This window comes from Arabidopsis lyrata, assembly GCF_000004255.2.
Source record: "Arabidopsis lyrata subsp. lyrata unplaced genomic scaffold ARALYscaffold_5, whole genome shotgun sequence".
In the NCBI taxonomy this organism is placed as follows: domain Eukaryota; kingdom Viridiplantae; phylum Streptophyta; class Magnoliopsida; order Brassicales; family Brassicaceae; genus Arabidopsis; species Arabidopsis lyrata.
The window spans coordinates 5,718,965-5,736,776 of NW_003302551.1; the positions used below are offsets into that span (position 1 = coordinate 5,718,965).

General features: G+C 33.7%; 5 protein-coding genes across 6 annotated transcripts; all 5 read right to left on the reverse strand.

The window, feature by feature from the left end:
• Window positions 1–564: 564 nt before the first annotated feature.
• On the reverse strand, window positions 565–2,681 carry LOC9313240 (zinc finger protein 11). The gene has a single exon (XM_021026665.1). The coding sequence runs from the start codon at window positions 2,364–2,366 to the stop codon at window positions 1,005–1,007; it is 1,362 nt and encodes a 453-aa protein (XP_020882324.1). The 5' UTR covers window positions 2,367–2,681; the 3' UTR covers window positions 565–1,004.
• A 2,566-nt stretch (window positions 2,682–5,247) lies between these two features.
• On the reverse strand, window positions 5,248–5,914 carry LOC9313241. Its single transcript, XM_021026666.1, has 3 exons — window positions 5,886–5,914; window positions 5,587–5,766; window positions 5,248–5,493 (listed from the first exon to the last, which is right to left on the reverse strand). The coding sequence occupies exons 1-3, from the start codon at window positions 5,899–5,901 to the stop codon at window positions 5,330–5,332; spliced, it is 360 nt and encodes a 119-aa protein (XP_020882325.1). The 5' UTR covers window positions 5,902–5,914; the 3' UTR covers window positions 5,248–5,329.
• Window positions 5,915–7,964: 2,050 nt separating this feature from the next.
• On the reverse strand, window positions 7,965–10,323 carry LOC9313242 (zinc finger protein 709). The gene has a single exon (XM_002877128.2). The coding sequence runs from the start codon at window positions 9,462–9,464 to the stop codon at window positions 8,049–8,051; it is 1,416 nt and encodes a 471-aa protein (XP_002877174.2). The 5' UTR covers window positions 9,465–10,323; the 3' UTR covers window positions 7,965–8,048.
• A 109-nt stretch (window positions 10,324–10,432) lies between these two features.
• Window positions 10,433–11,810, reverse strand: LOC9313243 (histidine-containing phosphotransfer protein 2). Its single transcript, XM_002877129.2, has 6 exons — window positions 11,629–11,810; window positions 11,245–11,375; window positions 11,077–11,151; window positions 10,901–10,972; window positions 10,739–10,811; window positions 10,433–10,646 (listed from the first exon to the last, which is right to left on the reverse strand). The coding sequence occupies exons 1-6, from the start codon at window positions 11,692–11,694 to the stop codon at window positions 10,590–10,592; spliced, it is 474 nt and encodes a 157-aa protein (XP_002877175.1). The 5' UTR covers window positions 11,695–11,810; the 3' UTR covers window positions 10,433–10,589.
• Window positions 11,811–13,050: 1,240 nt separating this feature from the next.
• Window positions 13,051–15,349, reverse strand: LOC9313244 (UDP-glucose 6-dehydrogenase 2). 2 transcript variants are annotated; one of them, XM_021024791.1, is made up of 2 exons: window positions 15,182–15,349; window positions 13,051–14,749 (listed from the first exon to the last, which is right to left on the reverse strand). In XM_021024791.1, the coding sequence occupies exon 2, from the start codon at window positions 14,742–14,744 to the stop codon at window positions 13,302–13,304; it is 1,443 nt and encodes a 480-aa protein (XP_020880450.1). In that variant the 5' UTR covers window positions 14,745–14,749; window positions 15,182–15,349; the 3' UTR covers window positions 13,051–13,301. The 2 variants fall into 2 exon arrangements, with proteins under 2 accessions (XP_020880450.1, XP_020880451.1); XM_021024792.1 differs by having other exon boundaries at window positions 13,051–14,752.
• Window positions 15,350–17,812: the final 2,463 nt, after the last annotated feature.

Below are 17,812 nucleotides of genomic sequence, written 5' to 3' on the forward strand. Positions count from 1 at the left end.
TTTTGGAAATTGTATTCCGGTCTTCTGAATTTGTTAGAACATGTATCTAATCTAAAAGTCGTAGAACATGTACAAAAATTTAGAATACAAACTCTGATTTTCGTAGAACATGTACAAAAGTTTAGAATATAAATTCTGATATTCGTAGAACGCTTAAAAACATATTCTAATAATTTTAGACGAAACTTTATCCATCAAAAAATCAACTTTTTTCAATTAAATCATCATTTGTTTTTTCCAAATCATCTATAATCTTGTATATCTACATGTTCTTTTGGTAAAATCATTCAAAAAATGCTTAAAATAGAGAGTAGGGATATTTTAGTCCAAAGTGACATTCTAAAAAAAAAAGTGTATATAGTCAAACTTTTTTTTAGAGCTCCTTTATTTCTAATTTTCCCAATAAAATAAAAAGTTCTGATTTTTTCCTCTTTTTTCATAAAAACATAAAATAAAAGTTTTGATCTTGTCTTGCTTTTTGAGCTTCAAGTGGATCAAAAAAGGGAATTTTCGTACAATTCTATACACAGGTCAAAAAGACCAGACCGGTCGGACCGATTAGGTCGAAAAATCTGTTCGTTTGGATTAATTGGACCAATAAAATTATCAATTTCACTTTGGCCTAATAAGGTTGATTGATTCTGTGTCTTAGAGACTCAGACATGAAGGTGGAAACATATACTCTAGAAGAAGAAATTGTATTCGAACCAAAGAATTGGACAGAGCTCAAGGATAGTTTCAAACTAACAAAACCTGGTTTTTTCATATCTGTACTATATCAAAAGAGTAGAAAAAAATAGAGGAAAATGTCACAACTATACACATTTGCAAATCAAATCATTCTAAAGTTTCAATCTCTAATTTCTAACACATACCTAATTGTTCAATCAATCTGAAGATTCTATATAGATGAACACATATCTACCTTTTCTCTGTAGTAATCTGGTATAATGTGAAACCTCAAAAGCTTTGGTAACACTTGGAAACATCAAAGCACTGACATTTTATATCCCCTGAGACTTGTAGCTTGATGGTTGTGAAACAATCTTGCTAGCTTCTGAGTCAGTCACGCCAGAGAATGAATTACCATCTTCAGATCTGTGAAGTTTTTGGTGACCACCTTGAGCTTGAGAACACACAAAACTCTTGCCACATATTTTGAATCTATAGCTGGAGTAAGATTTACTTTTCAGAGGAGAATGTAATGCACTGAACTTGGTTTTTCTGCAACTACTAGAATTGTCGAAACCCGAGTGAGCAAGTTGTTTGCTGAAGTCTAGTTTCTGCTCAAAACGATGTAAGAACTTTTCGTCCACGGAGGCTTCAAAGCTTGATGGTTGTGAAACAATCTTCTTAGCTTTTAGAGGAGAAGGGAATGCACTGAAATTGGCTTTACTACAAGTACTAGATTTGTCGAAACCAGAGTGAGTAAGCCGTTCGTGGAACTCTAGTTTCGGCTCAACACGTTGTAAGATCTTCTCCTTTTGAGAAAGTTCAAAGCTTGATCGTTGTGTAACAATGTTCTTAGCTTCTAATGAGTCAGACAGCGAATTATCATCTTTACACGGTAATTGTCCTCTAATCGATCTGTGAAGTGTTTGGTGACCACCTAGAGCTTGAGAACACCCAAAACTTTTGCCACATATTTTGAATCTATAGCTGAAGTGAGATTTACTTCTCATAGGAGAATGTAATGCACTGAACCTGGTTTTACTGCAACTACTAGACTTGTCGAAATCCGAGTGAGCAAGCTGTTCGCTGAAGTCATCTAGTTTGGACTCAGCACAATGTAAGATCTTCTCCTGAGAGACTTCAACGCTTAATGGTTGTGAAACAATCATCTTAGCTTCTGATGAGTCCAACAGTGAACTATCATCCTCAATGTACTCCCTTTTACGCACTAAATGCCCTTTCATCGATCTGTGAAGTCTTTGGTGGCTACCAAGAGCTTGAGAACACACAAAACTCTTGTCACATATACGACATTTATAGGTAGACTGAGTTTTTTTCTGCAATTTACTTCTCAAAGGACTAGGTTTAAGCTCTAAATCCATGAAATCAACACCCAGAGGCAAATTTCTGATAGAAGCAAAGTCATAAACTCGTCTAGACAACATAACCAAGTTCATTGCAGCTTCAATCACCTCATGTTTCTTAATCTCAGTCATAAAAGAAGATCCTTTGAATCGATCAGAAGCTGAAACAGAGCAAACCCTAGACTTCTTAAGACCCCAAATCTTTTGCAAACCATTATCATCTTCGATTCTATTGTAATTACCAGAATGGATCCTCTGATGACCATAGACACCTTTTAAAGTTGCAAACTTTTTTCCACATTTTTTGCAAACATGAAGTCTCTGAGACATTTGGGCAAAACCTTTAAACCACTTTGAGATTTCGCCGACAAGATGAAATTTCTCTCCTTGTAAACCCTGAAATTGAAACAAAGTTCTTAGCTTTTCTCGAGAAAATAGAGAAGAAGACGAAGATCGCGAAGACACACACAAAACCAGACATTCCTAAGAAGAGTTTGATCATGTTTCGACAGAAACTTGACCCGAGAACAAAGACGAAAAAAAAAGGCTAAAGCTTTTATTTTCTCGGGAAAATGTGGAAGAAAACGAAAGAAAATCTCAAAGCAGAGAGCTTGATTAGCTTACCAGAGCAAAATCTTCACTTGATTTTATGAATCAGGACGAAAAAGAACGCATTTTGACCTAAATCGCTGAGCTTAAAACCTTAAAGAACAGATTTTTGACTTGTCTCAGATTTTGTAGTATCGCTTTCGATCTAAGCTATTCACAGACTTCAATGGAAAAATTACTTGTTGTGGAAGCTAATGAGTGTATTTGCAAAAGGAAGAAACTAGGGGATAGTTATCTCCTACACTCAGGCGTACCATGAACTTGGTGCTCACTAATCAGCTAAACCAATGAATTAGTATGAGAGTTAACCAAAGAAATTGTATTTGAACCAAGCAAGTTTGTTTTTTTTCATCTATTTATGTAAAGGGGAGGCTGTTTTAACTATACAGTTGCAAAAATAATATATGGTAGACTTGATCTCTTCTTTAGTTTTGAGTTTAAGATTTTTTTTCGAATAAATTTTACATTTTATTCAAAAAAAGGATATTTTCTTCAGTTTTGAATTTAAGATTTTATTGTTGGAGCTATAAAAATGATTAGAAAAATAAGAACAATGTTAATGTTACGTTATAATTTATAACGCTCAAACATCCGAACTTTTCAATAGCCTTAACAATCAAAGTAAGAAAAGTTTAAAGAATATAAATTTACAAATTAAAAACAGAAAAAAAAAATAATTGTTTTCACGATGTTGCCCAAGATGAGATCTCCGTTCCATAAGGTGATTTATGGCAAGGGTTTATGTTGTGAAAAGAAATTTATTGAATTAAATAAACACATTGATGAAAGGTATGAAAAGTATCTCATTGAGGTCAAAAACGTTGTGGAAATGCATTCCCAGAGACAAATAAGCTTGTCTCAAGAGCAGTCTTCGGTTGGAGTCTATCTTACAAGAACTATAAAGATGGTACTCAAGAATGTGGGATCCTTTGAAGGATATGGGTTTGCTAGTCACTAAAAAGAAAATCGAGATATGAGTGTTTAGTTTGTTTTGCTTTGCACACATGGATGTTGGCTTTTTTTTTACCTTTTGAAAATTTTTTGGTCTTTGTTGTTTAATATCATGTGAATAATCTTGTGTATTCTTTTTTTTTTTTTATGGTTAATTGAATATGAGTGTTTGTAAGAAAATAAAAATAAATAAAAGCACATACGTTACCTTGACGAATCTAACACTACCTGCGGCAAAAGCACGAAGAGATGAGTTTGCATCCGCAGCCTGAGAAGAAAAAATTTGGAAATAAAAAATTAAAAATTTATAAAACATAAAAATTTTAAATTTTCAAAAAAATAAAAATAAAATATCAATACTGGTGGGGTAGGGATGGGGCTGAAATTTGTGTATCTGAAAGAAAAACATTAAATCGTTAATTAAATTGATTGTAATTAAACTAAAAATAAACAAAAAAGTGTATGAACCCAGAAAATCCAAGAATCTAAATTTGCGGATGTATGAATCGGCGGGCTAGCTTTTATATTTAGCCATGGTCAAAGACATAAATTAACACAAATCTTCGAAAAGGTTTTGCAACCGTTGATCTTCTGAGGGTAACCAAACCTACTTGGAGAAGTATGTAAAAGCTTAGTTTTAAAACAGAGTTATGCCAGAAGACCCAAACTAGATTAAAAATAGTTTAAAGGTCAAAAAAATATTATTTTATAAAAAATATTATTTTATAAAAAATATTTAAAAATAAAGAAATTATTTGATTTAAAAACACATGCTTTCAAACATAATTCAATCCGAAAATACATGAATCAAGAGTCCTTTAATGAATTAATTAGCCAATTATTTAAATTTTGTTTGAAATTTGCACTTAATCAAAAACAACAATATTAATATTATTAGATGACAATCCGAAATTATAATGAAAATCTTATAATTTGATTATATGGCCGGTTTATGATTGGGACCCCTTTATAATTACACAAGATCATAATAATTTTATATTTTTAACAAAAAAAAATTTAGATTGGTGATTAAAAAAAGAGGCAGCTACAAAAAGTTTAATTAATTAAAGAAGGTATGTTAGTTACCTTAATTATTTTATCTCCTCTCAATATTCATCTTTGTTTTTCAAATTTTCATCTTTGGCTTATATGTTTTAAGATTAACTTTTATTTAAAAGTAAGTTTATACTAGCTACAAGAAATATGCACATTGTTAGCGCGGAAAATCTGCTTTCATACATATAATTAAGATAGCGAATTCACTAATGATATGACATCGGCAGCTATGGTAGGTGTTAGAAATACGATAGCATTTTTTTGAATGCTACGATATATACATATACTATAGTAATATTTAAACGCTTTTATTTATTTTTATTTGACGATATATCCATGCTATGATCTATCATTTTTTCAATGCTATAATATTCAATGTTATGACTCTTATTTTATGTATTTGTATTAAGCTATTTACATTTGATGGAACCTGTTTAATTTGCAAAATATCCAATATATATATATATATATATATATATATATATATATATAATAAATTTCCAAAAGATCAAACATCAATTCATACATAACACAAGTCTCAAACCAATACCTAAATTAATATCCTTACTTCTATATATTAATATCCTTACTTCTATATACTACTTTTGTAATTGGAAAACTTGGAAACGATTGATGAGATCATCCAAAATCCTTACTTCGTTTTCTAGATATTGGACTCAGTTCCTCAAGGAAGTTAGCTCAGCTTCATAGGTTGTTGTTGTAGGCTCTTTCTTTCTCATAGGTTTTCTCCAAATAGTACTGATGCGCTTTTTCTTAGGCTTTCCCCAAATACTGTTGTTTTCTTCATCTACTTCACTGTACTCAACGACTTCCGTAATCTCTGTTAGAACATGAAATAAAACAAGTAAGATTCTGGCTTCTCGACTACAAACTTCTTGAGTCACTTTATTAGCAAACAAATCTCTTTACTCACCTGAAAACGCAACTTGCGACTGAGACTTATCTTTATCCTGAGAAGAGACTAATTCCATATCCTTTATACCTTTACTTTCTCCAGGAAAAGAAAGTTCAAGACCATCATTTGTATCGAGCATCGGCGATTCATAGACATAACTCGAAAACCACTTACTTAGATCAGGAACTTCTGAGAATTCTGAAAACAGAAGTGAAGAACCACATAAGTGAAATCAATGCAACTAAAACAACAAGATATAAAAATCTTCCCACCTAGCCAAGCAAATTCTGAAAACATATTCCAAGAAAATGAGTTACCTTCACTATCATACATCACTTAATTCTCTCTATTCGCTCCTCTTTCACCTCAAAATCTTTTGTATAACCAACGAATAATCAAATGCAAAAACCTGTAATGTATGTGAGTACTAATTAGTTAAGTCTCAAACTTATCTTCTCCTTTGTTTAATTGTTGTATACATGTATTTGTATTGTAGTTCTGATTGCATCAAGGAGTCATGATAACTACACAAATCTATAAAACTCACCTTGGTAACTCTCGTGCTTCAACTTCACAAAGAAAATCTCAGCTGCGACAAGCTGTGAAAACAAAAAGATCAAACTCATCTCTAGCAAAACACTCAAACCCGTAAAACAAAATAAATCTAGTGTCTGGCCCTTACTTTTTCCTCTAGGTGCCCCTAGACAAAAGCTTCCAAACAATGCCTCCTGCTTGATCTCTTTGTCTCCTTACTTGCAATACATAATAAAGGACGAAAAAACAATGGGAAAGACGTGACATAATTGATGAAGGTCAACGATGGTGCTGTCGTGATCTTGTTTACACACAAACATGCTTTCTCTTGGTGATATTTGACTCAATTTAACATTCTCATCATTAAGTATTTGTAAAACGAAGCAACCTTAACGACTATGTAGAATGTATGATCGAGGAGCCATGGCGACTGTGTGGAATGTGCTTTGCATGTATTGACGCCATGAATGCAAGATTTTCACTTGTACCCTCCAAGATGTCTTGTAGGGACGCACATCTTTGAGGAAAGCAAAAGTAGCAGCCATTGATAAGAGTGAAAAGGTATACACGTCCGGATTTATGAGCTTTTGAGTTTTCTGATAGGAATAGGTGTATAGTAGTAGAGTATATATAGGGTCAAATAATTAGGTTATTATTGCGTAGTCAGTAAATGGTAGAATTTACGTGAAGACATATTTTTTTTAGAATATCTTTGAATTTGTTATTTTTGTTAGTAGAGTATATATAGGGTCAAATAATTAGGTTATTATGCTTTTAAAATTCTGAAATTGATTTGTTAAAAATTAATGTGGAAGATTTTTAGGTAGATATTGGAATGAAGATATATTTTCGATGGTCAATATAAAGAGATTTCGTGGGTTATTAGGTGTTATAGAGATCTCGGTAATTTTTTTTATGGTAGTTTAGATATCTATGATAGAATTCGGAGATATATTTTACGAATATTAGTGGATTGATTGGAGAGAATTAATTTTTTGAATTAATTGTGTTGAAAAATAAGTAAGTTAAGAGATATTGTATTGTGATTCCGTAAAACGGTCTCGTTACGAATCTTATTTTCCTTAAATATAATTTAGAGATATTTTTGGGAATATTATTAAATTGATAGGAGGGAGTAAATTTTTTTGAATTTAATGTGGTTTAATTTAAGAAAGTAAATTATTATTGTCATATTAATTTATTAGGCTAATAAACTGCATTAATGAGTTGGTTTTTATTTCTTAAATTTGATTGTTAATATTGTCTCACTAATTAATGCCGATTACAACAACAATTTGTAAGAGGAAATTTCGGAGGTATCCGATTGCAACAAAACCGGGTCAAACGCATGGAAAAAACCCGACTAACCAATGACATAAGTTGTAAATACTTCCCAACCCCTAGATTTATTTGCTAAATGTACTCTAAAAATGTAAATAGAGATGGATGTTTTTCATTCGTTCTTTAAAAATTTCCAAATAAACTATGTCATAATACTATATTTGCTACATTTTTCCAGTATACTTTTGATTTGTTGATATTCTGCTTTGATTAACTTCAAAATTCTATTGTTCAAGTTTCTAAAGAGCACATAAAAACATTTTGCTTTCTAATCAGTTACAACTTACAACTTACAAGACAATGCAATGGTGTGAATAACATAATTATTAATCCAATATCTTTTACCCTAATCGCTGTATCTTTTACTCAAACCGAACCAATGAATTGGTATAAGAGATCAATTTCACTTTGGATTGATTCTGTGTCTAAAACATGAGTTAACCAAAGAAATGGTATTTGAAGTTTGAACCAAGCAAGCTCGTTTCTTTCATCTATCTATGTAAAGGGGAAAATGTTTTAACTATAAAGTTGCAACTTCTGCACTTTAAAAAGATAAAAAAAAGTTGTTTAAGAAAGTTATAATCTCCAAACATATCCTTTATTGTTCAACAAGTAGACTTATCCAAACCCGAGTGAGAAAACAGTTCACTGAAGTCTTGTTTCGACTCAACACAATGTAAGGTCTTCTCCTGATAGATTTCAAAGCTTGATGATAGTGAAGCAAACTTGCTAGCTTCTGAGTCATTCACGCCAAACAGTGAATTACCATCTTCAGTATTCTCGTTTTTACGCGTTAATTTCCCTTTAATCGATATGTTGGAGTGTGTTTTACTTCTTAGGGAAGAAGGTAATGGAATGAACCTGGTGTTACTGCAACTAATAGACTTGTCGAAACCCGAGTGAGCAAGCAGTTCACCGAAGTCTTGTTTTAACTCAACACAATGTAAGCTTTTCTCCTGAGAAACCTCAAAGCTTGATGGTTCCGAAACAATCTTCTTAGCTTCTAATGAGTCAGACAGTGGATTATAATCTTCAGTATACTTCCTTTTACGCGCTAATTTCCCATTTATCGGTCTATGAACTCTTTTGTGATTACCTAGAGCTTGAGAACACACAAAACTCTTCCCACATATTTTGCAATCACAGCTTGATTTGCTCTGAGTTTTTTTCTGCAATTTACTTCTCAGGGTAGAAGGTAATGCACCCGAATGAGAAAGCAGTTCACTGAAGTCTTGTTTTAACTCAACACAATGTAAGCTTTTCTCATCCGGAGAGACTTCAAAGCATGATGGTTCTGAAACAATCTTCTTAGCTTCTGATGAGTCTAACAGTGAATTATTATCCTCAGTATGCGCCAATTGCCCTTTCATCGATCTGTGAAGTTTTGTGTGGCCACCTAGACCTTGATAACACCCAAAACTCTTTCCACATATCTTACATTCATAGCAGGAGCTACTCTCAGGTATTTTCAGCGACTTACTATTCCGAGGAAGCAGTTCGCTGAACCCTTGTTTCGAGTCAACACAATCTAAGATCTTCTCCTCCTTAGAGACTTCAAAATTTGATGGTTTTGAAACAATCTTCTTAGCATCTGATGACTCAAACAATGAATTATCATCTTCAGTATACTCCCTTTTACGCGCTAGTTTCCCTCTAATCGGTCTGTGAACTCTTTGGTGGCCACCTAAAGCTTGATAACACCCAAAAATCTTTCCACATATATTGCATTTACGACTTGAGTTACTCTGCAATTTAGGTAATGCTTGAGCAGCAACAACATCACTGCAAGTTGTAGACTTTTCGAAACCCGAGTGAGATGGTATCCACTCAACACAATCTAAGATCTTCTCTTGTATAGGTGTGAGCTGATCTAAATCCATGGAATCATCATCATCATTAGGAGGCAAATCAAAGTCATAAACTTGTTCAGAAAACATAACCAAGCTCATTGCAGCTTCATCCATCTCATTCTCATGTTCCTCAACAATCTCAGTCATAAAAGATGGTTCTTTTATTGACATTGAAACCGAGCAAAGACCCCAAAATCATTAGCAAATCGAGCAAACACCAGAATGAATCATCTGGTAACCACACACACGAAGACTCCGAGACATTTTGACAACAAAGATGAAAACTTTCATCTGATTGAACCTGTTAATCATCAAATACGTTAAACCCACAAGAATCAAACACAGGAAAGTGAGAAAAATATACTGAAATTGTAAAAAGTCGTAAGCTTTTTTCGTTTACGTTTCTCGATAGGGGAAGAATCAGAAGAATAGAGAAAGATGAGAGCTTTGATCAGCTTACCAGAGCAACCCTAACTTGATTTTATGTATCACGGCTTGAATCGTTGAGCTTGATCTGTAGAGAGTCTAGCTCTCTCTCGCTTAGCTTTTACTCATAGAGACTGATGAAAAAATTACTTGTTGCGGAAGCTATGAAGGCTATTTGGAAAGGGGTAGTTATCTCCTACACTCGCGTCTACAATTAACTTCGTGCTCCCTTGTTGGTATCTTTTTGGTATCTTTTGGATCGGTAATCTACCTCGGTCAGAAACCGGTTTGTTATTTATCGCGATGAGATTTTACCATGTTTTCTTAGAATGTCCATTTCGGTACTTGTATCGAAACGGGAAGTAACGGGTAAGGATCAGAATTTGGATATTCGAATTCGGATAACAAGACGGGTTTGAGAAATTCGGGTCGAAAAAATCACTACCAAACTTTTACTAATTTGAGTAAGGGTCAACTTCGAGACGGATAAAGTATGGGAAAGGATAAATCGGGACGGATACGGGTTAAAACGAATTTCCCGAGCCGAAATGGACATGCCTACCTATTCTAAGCAAGAATCAAACTAAGGAACTAAAAACACACATATTTGGAGGGTCTTAGAAGCACTACTAGTCAAGACTTGCTTGGTAATCACTATATCTTTACTCAAACCAAACCCACAAGAAGCAAACCAATATATTATTATCATCACATTAGATCAAAGAACAATACACACTACTGATTTATAAACAACCACTTGTTTCTTTTTGCACATATTTTATTGAGTTTTCTGAGCAAACACCAAATCCAAAATAATTTAAAAGAGAAACTAAAGAAAGTCATCATCTTTTTTCTTCTGGACTAGTCTCTTTAGTTAATATCCACTTGAGGAACTCTACCACCAGCTTGAATGATTTGTTTCTCAAGCTGCAACACAACAACAATGTCAATTCATTGGTCATCATCAAAATGATTCATAAAAGCAGCCACAAACAGAGATGGATTCTATTCACACTCACATTGAACATATCTTGAAGCTTTGTCTTTAACGCCTTGTACTCGATATCCACTTGCTGCAGACATCTCACACACCTGTAACAAGAGACTATTACTCCACAAAACTCAACCAATATGTCCCAAAAGAAAAGGATAACTCTTCAAGCGGTGTTGAACAAGCTCACCCTTCATAGTTCTTAGCTTCACAATATTCCTTGAAGCTAACACACAACGCTTTGACCCTCTTAGCACCAACACTACATAGAAACAACACAAAGCTTCATCAATCAACCACACACAACTTCTGCTACTAAAGATTATATCACGGATCAGCAGACTAGAATCGAGACACGATACACACCTTGAGCTACTACCCTTCAATTGATGCACACTAGCACCTACCTGACTAAAATCTACAGCTCCTGTCGTCTTGTCCCTGAAAATAGATGTAGTAGCCACAATCACACTTAAGAGAAGGTTAAGACAACACAAGCAATGATGATCTAGCTGAGAGAAGATCAAAACTTACAAAGATCTAGCCATGTTACTGATAAGCTTCACACAATCTTCAAAGAAAAGAGTGAGCACTTCAGCAACAAAATCAGGACTTCCATCATCTTGTAGCTTTTTCAACTCAGTAAATTGATCATCCAAAAAACCCTTCACAAAAATACAAACAAGCAATGATTTAAAACAAACCCATCAATCTAAAGTTCCAACCTTTACACAACTCAAATCCCTAAAAATCATAACTTGTAAAAAAAAACACAAATTCTACAGAACAAACAATAAAGATTCAATCTTTCTTCACTTTAATCACGAATCTCTGCATATAGGAGTAAATCTAGTGCATGTGATCTATATTAGCTAACCCAAGACATGAATTGGGTTTGAAGATTTGTAGAATTGAAACCTGTTGGTAGAGAGAAATGGTGTAATCACGAAATTGTCTCTGAAGCTGAGAAATGAGAGCGTCCATGACGAGAGTGAAGCGGAGATTGGGAGAGGATTTTGGTTTGGACTTTGATTTTTGACTTGGATTTCTGGAAATAGCCAATCAAGAAACTTGTGTTTTGTCTTTCTCACGAATTGTAACGCTGCGTCCAGATTTTTTTACTTTAAATGGGAAAAAATAATTAAAAGAGAAACACACCAATATTTGGACATTTTTATTTAATTTATTTGGATATCTATCTATAAAGTTTAAATTTATATTTTTTTAATGGAAATTTGTTGGATTCATCAATACTTGATTTTAAATAAACTTATTGGTATTTTTTATTAAAAAAAAAAAACATTTTTCGAAAAGAAAAAAAATACTTTGAAAAACTCATTTAGTCAATTTTAATCTTACTTGAAAAATTTAAGTCCTTGACTTTATGTTTACTTTTCAAAAACCAAAAACGAAGAAAATAAATTTTGCAACCTTTTATTTCGATATTTTAATCTCAATTAATCATTTGAAAGAAATTCTTTTTGTTAAAGATTTTTAATATTTCCTCAAAAAATTTATATAGTAGCAAAAAGGTTCAAATTAAAAAAAATAAAAATCAATTTCTCTCAATCAAAGAAAGAAGAAATAAATAAACTAAATAATAACTAGTTCTTGAACAAAAAGGAATAACTATCTTTTGAAACAAATGAAATGCACAAATTGACAACATATAAAGAAATAAATAATCTGCTAAATACATTTCCACATAAACATATTAGGATATTACTCCCTCTGTTTCTTTTTGTTAAATGTTTTGGCTAAAAGCGTTTATCTACAAATTTTATATTCTTTCTAGAAATATCATTTAATATTTAAATTTAAAACAATTCAACCAATCATACAAATCACTGCATAATACAAATGACCTCAAAAGATTTAATGCAGTTAAACTTTACAAAAAAAACTTACAAAACATTTGATGAAATGAAAATATGAAACAAATACATCATCCTGAAACATCCTATCAAATGGAAGGGAGTGAGTATTATTTACTCAAACTTGAGTTATGTCTTTCAAATGAGTTACTAAAATGTGTAACGAAAATTCACAATATATACAAAAAGGATGTCAAAAAGACAATTCTGAGGTCGAGGACCATTGATTGGGGCAAGAAAACGAAATCCATGAAGCATCTAATCTTTATGTTAAGCTTTAAACGTGGAATCCTTAGGTGTCAGTCAGAATCTCCAACCTGGAAACTTTTACAAGATGCGTTTGGTTCCTAAAACCACCAGAGAGATGAGAGATCATGTGATTCTCTATGAACAATGTGCAAATATTCTTCTGAGTCAACAACAACTCTCACAGACAAAACTCAATAGGTGTCAAAACTTTCAATGGTTGACTACAAACACATTTACTCCAATATGAACCAATATTTATTTAGTTTCTAAGGAAACAACAAAATTGAAGCGACATTGTCGAATACAAGTCCTCTTCGACCAAAAAAAATATGAAAGTTGAAAAAAAAAAAAAAAAAAACACACCAGAGACATATAACAAACACATTGTAAGAAATATAACAAGTCTCAAAGACAAACAATAAAAGAAGCACAAATGATGGAGGACGAAACAATCAGCAATGGACATCATTAGGCAACGGCAGGCATGTCCTTGAGCCAGTCGTCAAGGGGCTTACCAATGGAGTAAACAATGAAACCAATCTCCCTTAGCTTTTGGAGATTCATAATGTTTCTTCCATCGAACACGAAAGCCGGTTTCTGCATGTGGTCAAAGATCTTCTGGAAGTCCAAGTTCTTGAACTCATCCCACTCGGTCATGATGCAGATACCGTGTGCGTCCTTAGTTGCTTCGTATGCGTCCCAAGTAACGCTCACTTGTTTCACTGTTGTTGGGCTCATTGGCTGCAAATGTAGCGGATGGTCCCAGTCGAACTTGTTCATGGATAAATCCCTCTGGATCTGATCCTCAGTCACCTGCGGGTCGTAAATGCTTAACATTGCTTTGTCTTCGAGAAGACCCTTGCACACATCGATGGCTGGGGTTTCCCTTGTGTCGCCTGTGTCTTTCTTGAATGCGAAACCAAGAACCGCAATCTTCTTGTTGGATACGGAGTTGAACATGGAGGAAACAACACGGTTCACAAACCGGCTCTTCTGGTAGTCATTGATCTTGATGACTTGTTTCCAGTACTCTGCCACTTCCGGGAGTCCGTTGCATTCGCAGATGTACACAAGATTCAGAATGTCCTTCTGGAAACACGAACCTCCGAATCCGACACTCGAGTTCAAGAACTTAGGACCAATTCTCGAGTCTGTACCAACCGCGTAAGACACTTGCGTGACATCTGCACCAGTGGCTTCACATAAAGCCGACATAGCGTTGACGGATGAAATCCTTTGAGCCAAGAAAGCGTTTGCCGCAAGCTTGGAAAGCTCAGCAGACCAGAGATTGGTGGTTATGATTTGGCCTTCAGGAACCCAATGTGCATACACATCCTTAAGCGTCTGAACCGCTTTAAACCCTTCCGGGGTCTCCCGCCCTCCGATAAGAACACGGTCCGGGTTAAAAAGATCCTTGATCGCGGTTCCTTCCGCCAAAAACTCCGGATTCGAAAGAATCTGAAACTTAATCCCTTTGCTATTATGTGTCAAAATCTTCTCAATAGCTTCAGCTGTTTTAACCGGAACAGTGGATTTCTCAACCACAATCTTATCCGATACCGAAACATCAGCGATCATACGCGCAGCGCTCTCCCAATAAGTAAGATCCGCAGCTTTACCAGCACCAAGACCTCTAGTTTTCGTCGGTGTGTTAACAGAAACAAACACAATATCAGCTTCCCTCACATGTTTCTCAACATCAGTACTAAAGAAAAGGTTCTTTCCACGGCATTGCTTCACAACATCATCAAGACCAGGCTCGTAAATCGGAAGCTGGTCACTGTTCCAAGCGTTGATACGTGGTACAGAGATATCAACAACCGCTACTTCAACGTCTGGACATTTCAAAGCAATCACTGCCATTGTTGGTCCACCAACATACCCAGCTCCAATACAACAAATCTTCACCATTTTCACTGCTTCTCCAAAAAGAAATAAATTTCACAAAGTCAAGAACTTTATATACAATCAAAACCGAACAGAGATCAAAAGGTGGATCCTTTTTTAAGAAAGAACCAAACATTCTAAAAAGTTAGATCTTTTATAAGCAAAATAGAGTCAGATCTTAAATTAAAACATAACTACTAAACAAGACATCATTAACGATCTAATTACAAATCTAGCTTCATTTTATAAAACCAAAGATGATTTCAAATAATTAGCACTATAAACAACGGATCCATTGGTTTCGAATCAGAATTATGAACTAAGGAAAAGCCGATCTGAGATCGAGAATCACCGATCGATGATTCAGAGCGAAGATCAGGAGATAATTAACGATAAATTTGCAAGAAAATTAGCGATGGAGAAGAGATAAAGATAGAGATTTGCATTAGCTAAATTATTACCTTGTGAGATTCAGACACAGATTAACGAGTGATATTGTCTGAGGGACATGATCTAAGACCAAAGCTGCGTTTTATAAGAATTGGATTTCCGATTTTACCCCTGACCGACCAGAGAGAAAGAGTTAAAAAAACGAACCTGCAGGTTCGGTGATGATGGAGCCACTGTTCAATACGTATTTTACATCTGGCATTATTATTCTCTCTTTCCAAGAAACGAGGGCTAATGGTATAAAACCGAGTAATGACTGTATGAAATGACGATTATACCCCTTGTGAACCGAGTAATGACGAGTATGAAATGACGATTATACCCTTGTGCTTTTGTGCCGTACGCGTTTGTGCATTTGTAAGATTTTCTGTCATGCATGAGTCTACGTAAGCATGCGACTATGGACCGAACGATTTGTTTGGGTTCAGGTAATCGGTTTTTTGGGTAGTTCGGTTAGGGAGTAAAGGCCTAGGAAGCACGGAAGCTTCGTCGGACGTCCGCTTCCCGCTTCAGAATCTTAGTCGGAATCGGAAGTTCTCAAAAGCTTTTGGAATCTCGCTTCCATAACACTTCTAAAAAATTCATTTTGGAAGCTCCTTGGAAGCTTACGATTCTATTTTGGAAGCTTGCGATTCCATTTAAAAAATTTGATGTCAAAAAATAAATAAGAAATATGAAATTATTTTTGATAGTTTTTTTATACAACAAAAGAAAAACCAAAACTAATTTTGCATACTAATTTTGTATTTTATTTTTTAAAATATCATAGTTAGAAAAATGATAGCAGCATGGATCATTAATGAGGGAGATATTGAAATGATTAATTAAATTAAATTAATTTCGAGAAATTTGAGTTTGATGATGTTTTTATTGGTAAAAAAAAATTAAAACAATTTTATTTGATGGAATTAGTAAAATGAGAATGAAGAATGATCTTAAATTTTTGACTTTGAACTATTTGACTTTTCTCTATTGTAAACGTACACTATTTGATTTTTAAATATAGAGAGATATTTAGAATTTATGTATTAGATTTGTATGTTAATTATAATTTTTTATATGATATAATGATTAATGTTTATTATATATGTATATATATATATATATATATTAATTTTTATATACGCTTCCAACACGTACTCACTTTCTATAATTTCTATAAAAATCGCTTCCATGTTTCTAAACGCTTCGCTTCCACGTACCCGCTTCTGATTCCATGCAACCTAGGTAAAGGCTAACAAATATAAATATATAATGAAATAAAATTCGGTTTGGTTACTGGTTAAAGCGGCTCGGTTTTATATTTAAAATCCGTACAAAACCTCAGTTTGGTTTGGACGTCTGGTTAAGTTTGGATTAAAAAAAAAAAATTGGTGTAATTTCATAAAATTCGGTTTATGTTGGTTAGAAAAATTCAAAAAGCCAATGGTTAACCGGTCGATCAAATGAACCGAGTCGAGAACCAAACTTATTTCAAAAGTTACATCACTCATTAACCGATTCTGAACCGAAACCCTCAAATCTCGATTCGATTCGGTTCAGAAAAACCGCTTCGATTTTAACCTCAGGTTTAAGTCTACAGTTCTTTCCCAAATTACAAAAATAAACTAAAATTAAGTGTGTTGGAAAGTGAAAGTCAGTGTTTAATTCAGGCTATGCAGCATTGTTGGATCCAGAGACACAAACGAGTTGAATTTGAAGGTGATTGGCCAATCACCTTCATCAAATGCTTGATCTCAGCTCCATGGAGAGAGTTAATACAACTACTTCAAGGCAGCTCAGCTCACTTAATTTTGGGATGCATAATTGGATCCGCGATATAACTCATTGGCAAAGCAAATTTGAAAGTGTAAGATTTCTATGGACAGGGAGAGCACAAAACAAAGCAGCTGATCAACTATCAAAGAGTCCCCTGCCCCCAAACACTGATTTTGTCTTTCATTTTATCACTCCGCGTGTATTATCGACTATCTTACACGAAGATTTATGTATGCAAACTCAATAGTATCTGATCAATAAAAGATGTTACAAAAAAAAAAAAAAAATTAATTAATACAATCACGATACATGAAAATCTTGAAATGTTTTACTTTAATGGAAGCATTTTTCAATTTTTTTTTTTTTAGAATACAAAACAAAATGAAGCACACAAAACATGAGTTCATCTTGTAGCAAAACTTCAAAAGCAAGAATGAGAGATTGCTTACGAATTAGAGAATCTTTCTTTCATTATTCTATCTTATGGATTGTTTTTCACGGCAATTGAAAATACTTGAGTAAGAACCAAAACTAAAAGCTATCAGATGTACATGTCACAACTCACAACTAATGAATGATGAAATATCATGATTTTAAGACCGACACAAAGAAGAATAAATCAAAAAGTCAAATAAATCATATTGTCTATAAGGTTGATAGCACAAACCCATTATTAGTTTGTTCAAATAGCCTTATTTTGATTTTATTCTGAAGTAAATACTCCGTTTCTTTTTTAGTGTTGTAGGAGAAATTTTTTTATTTTAAATTAGATGATGTATTCAACGTTCAATTCAAAATTAGTTAATTTTGGTGATTTCTATTCTGGATATTGTTTTACTACTGATTAAATCGTGTTTAGGTAGATAATATATAATATTTTAATT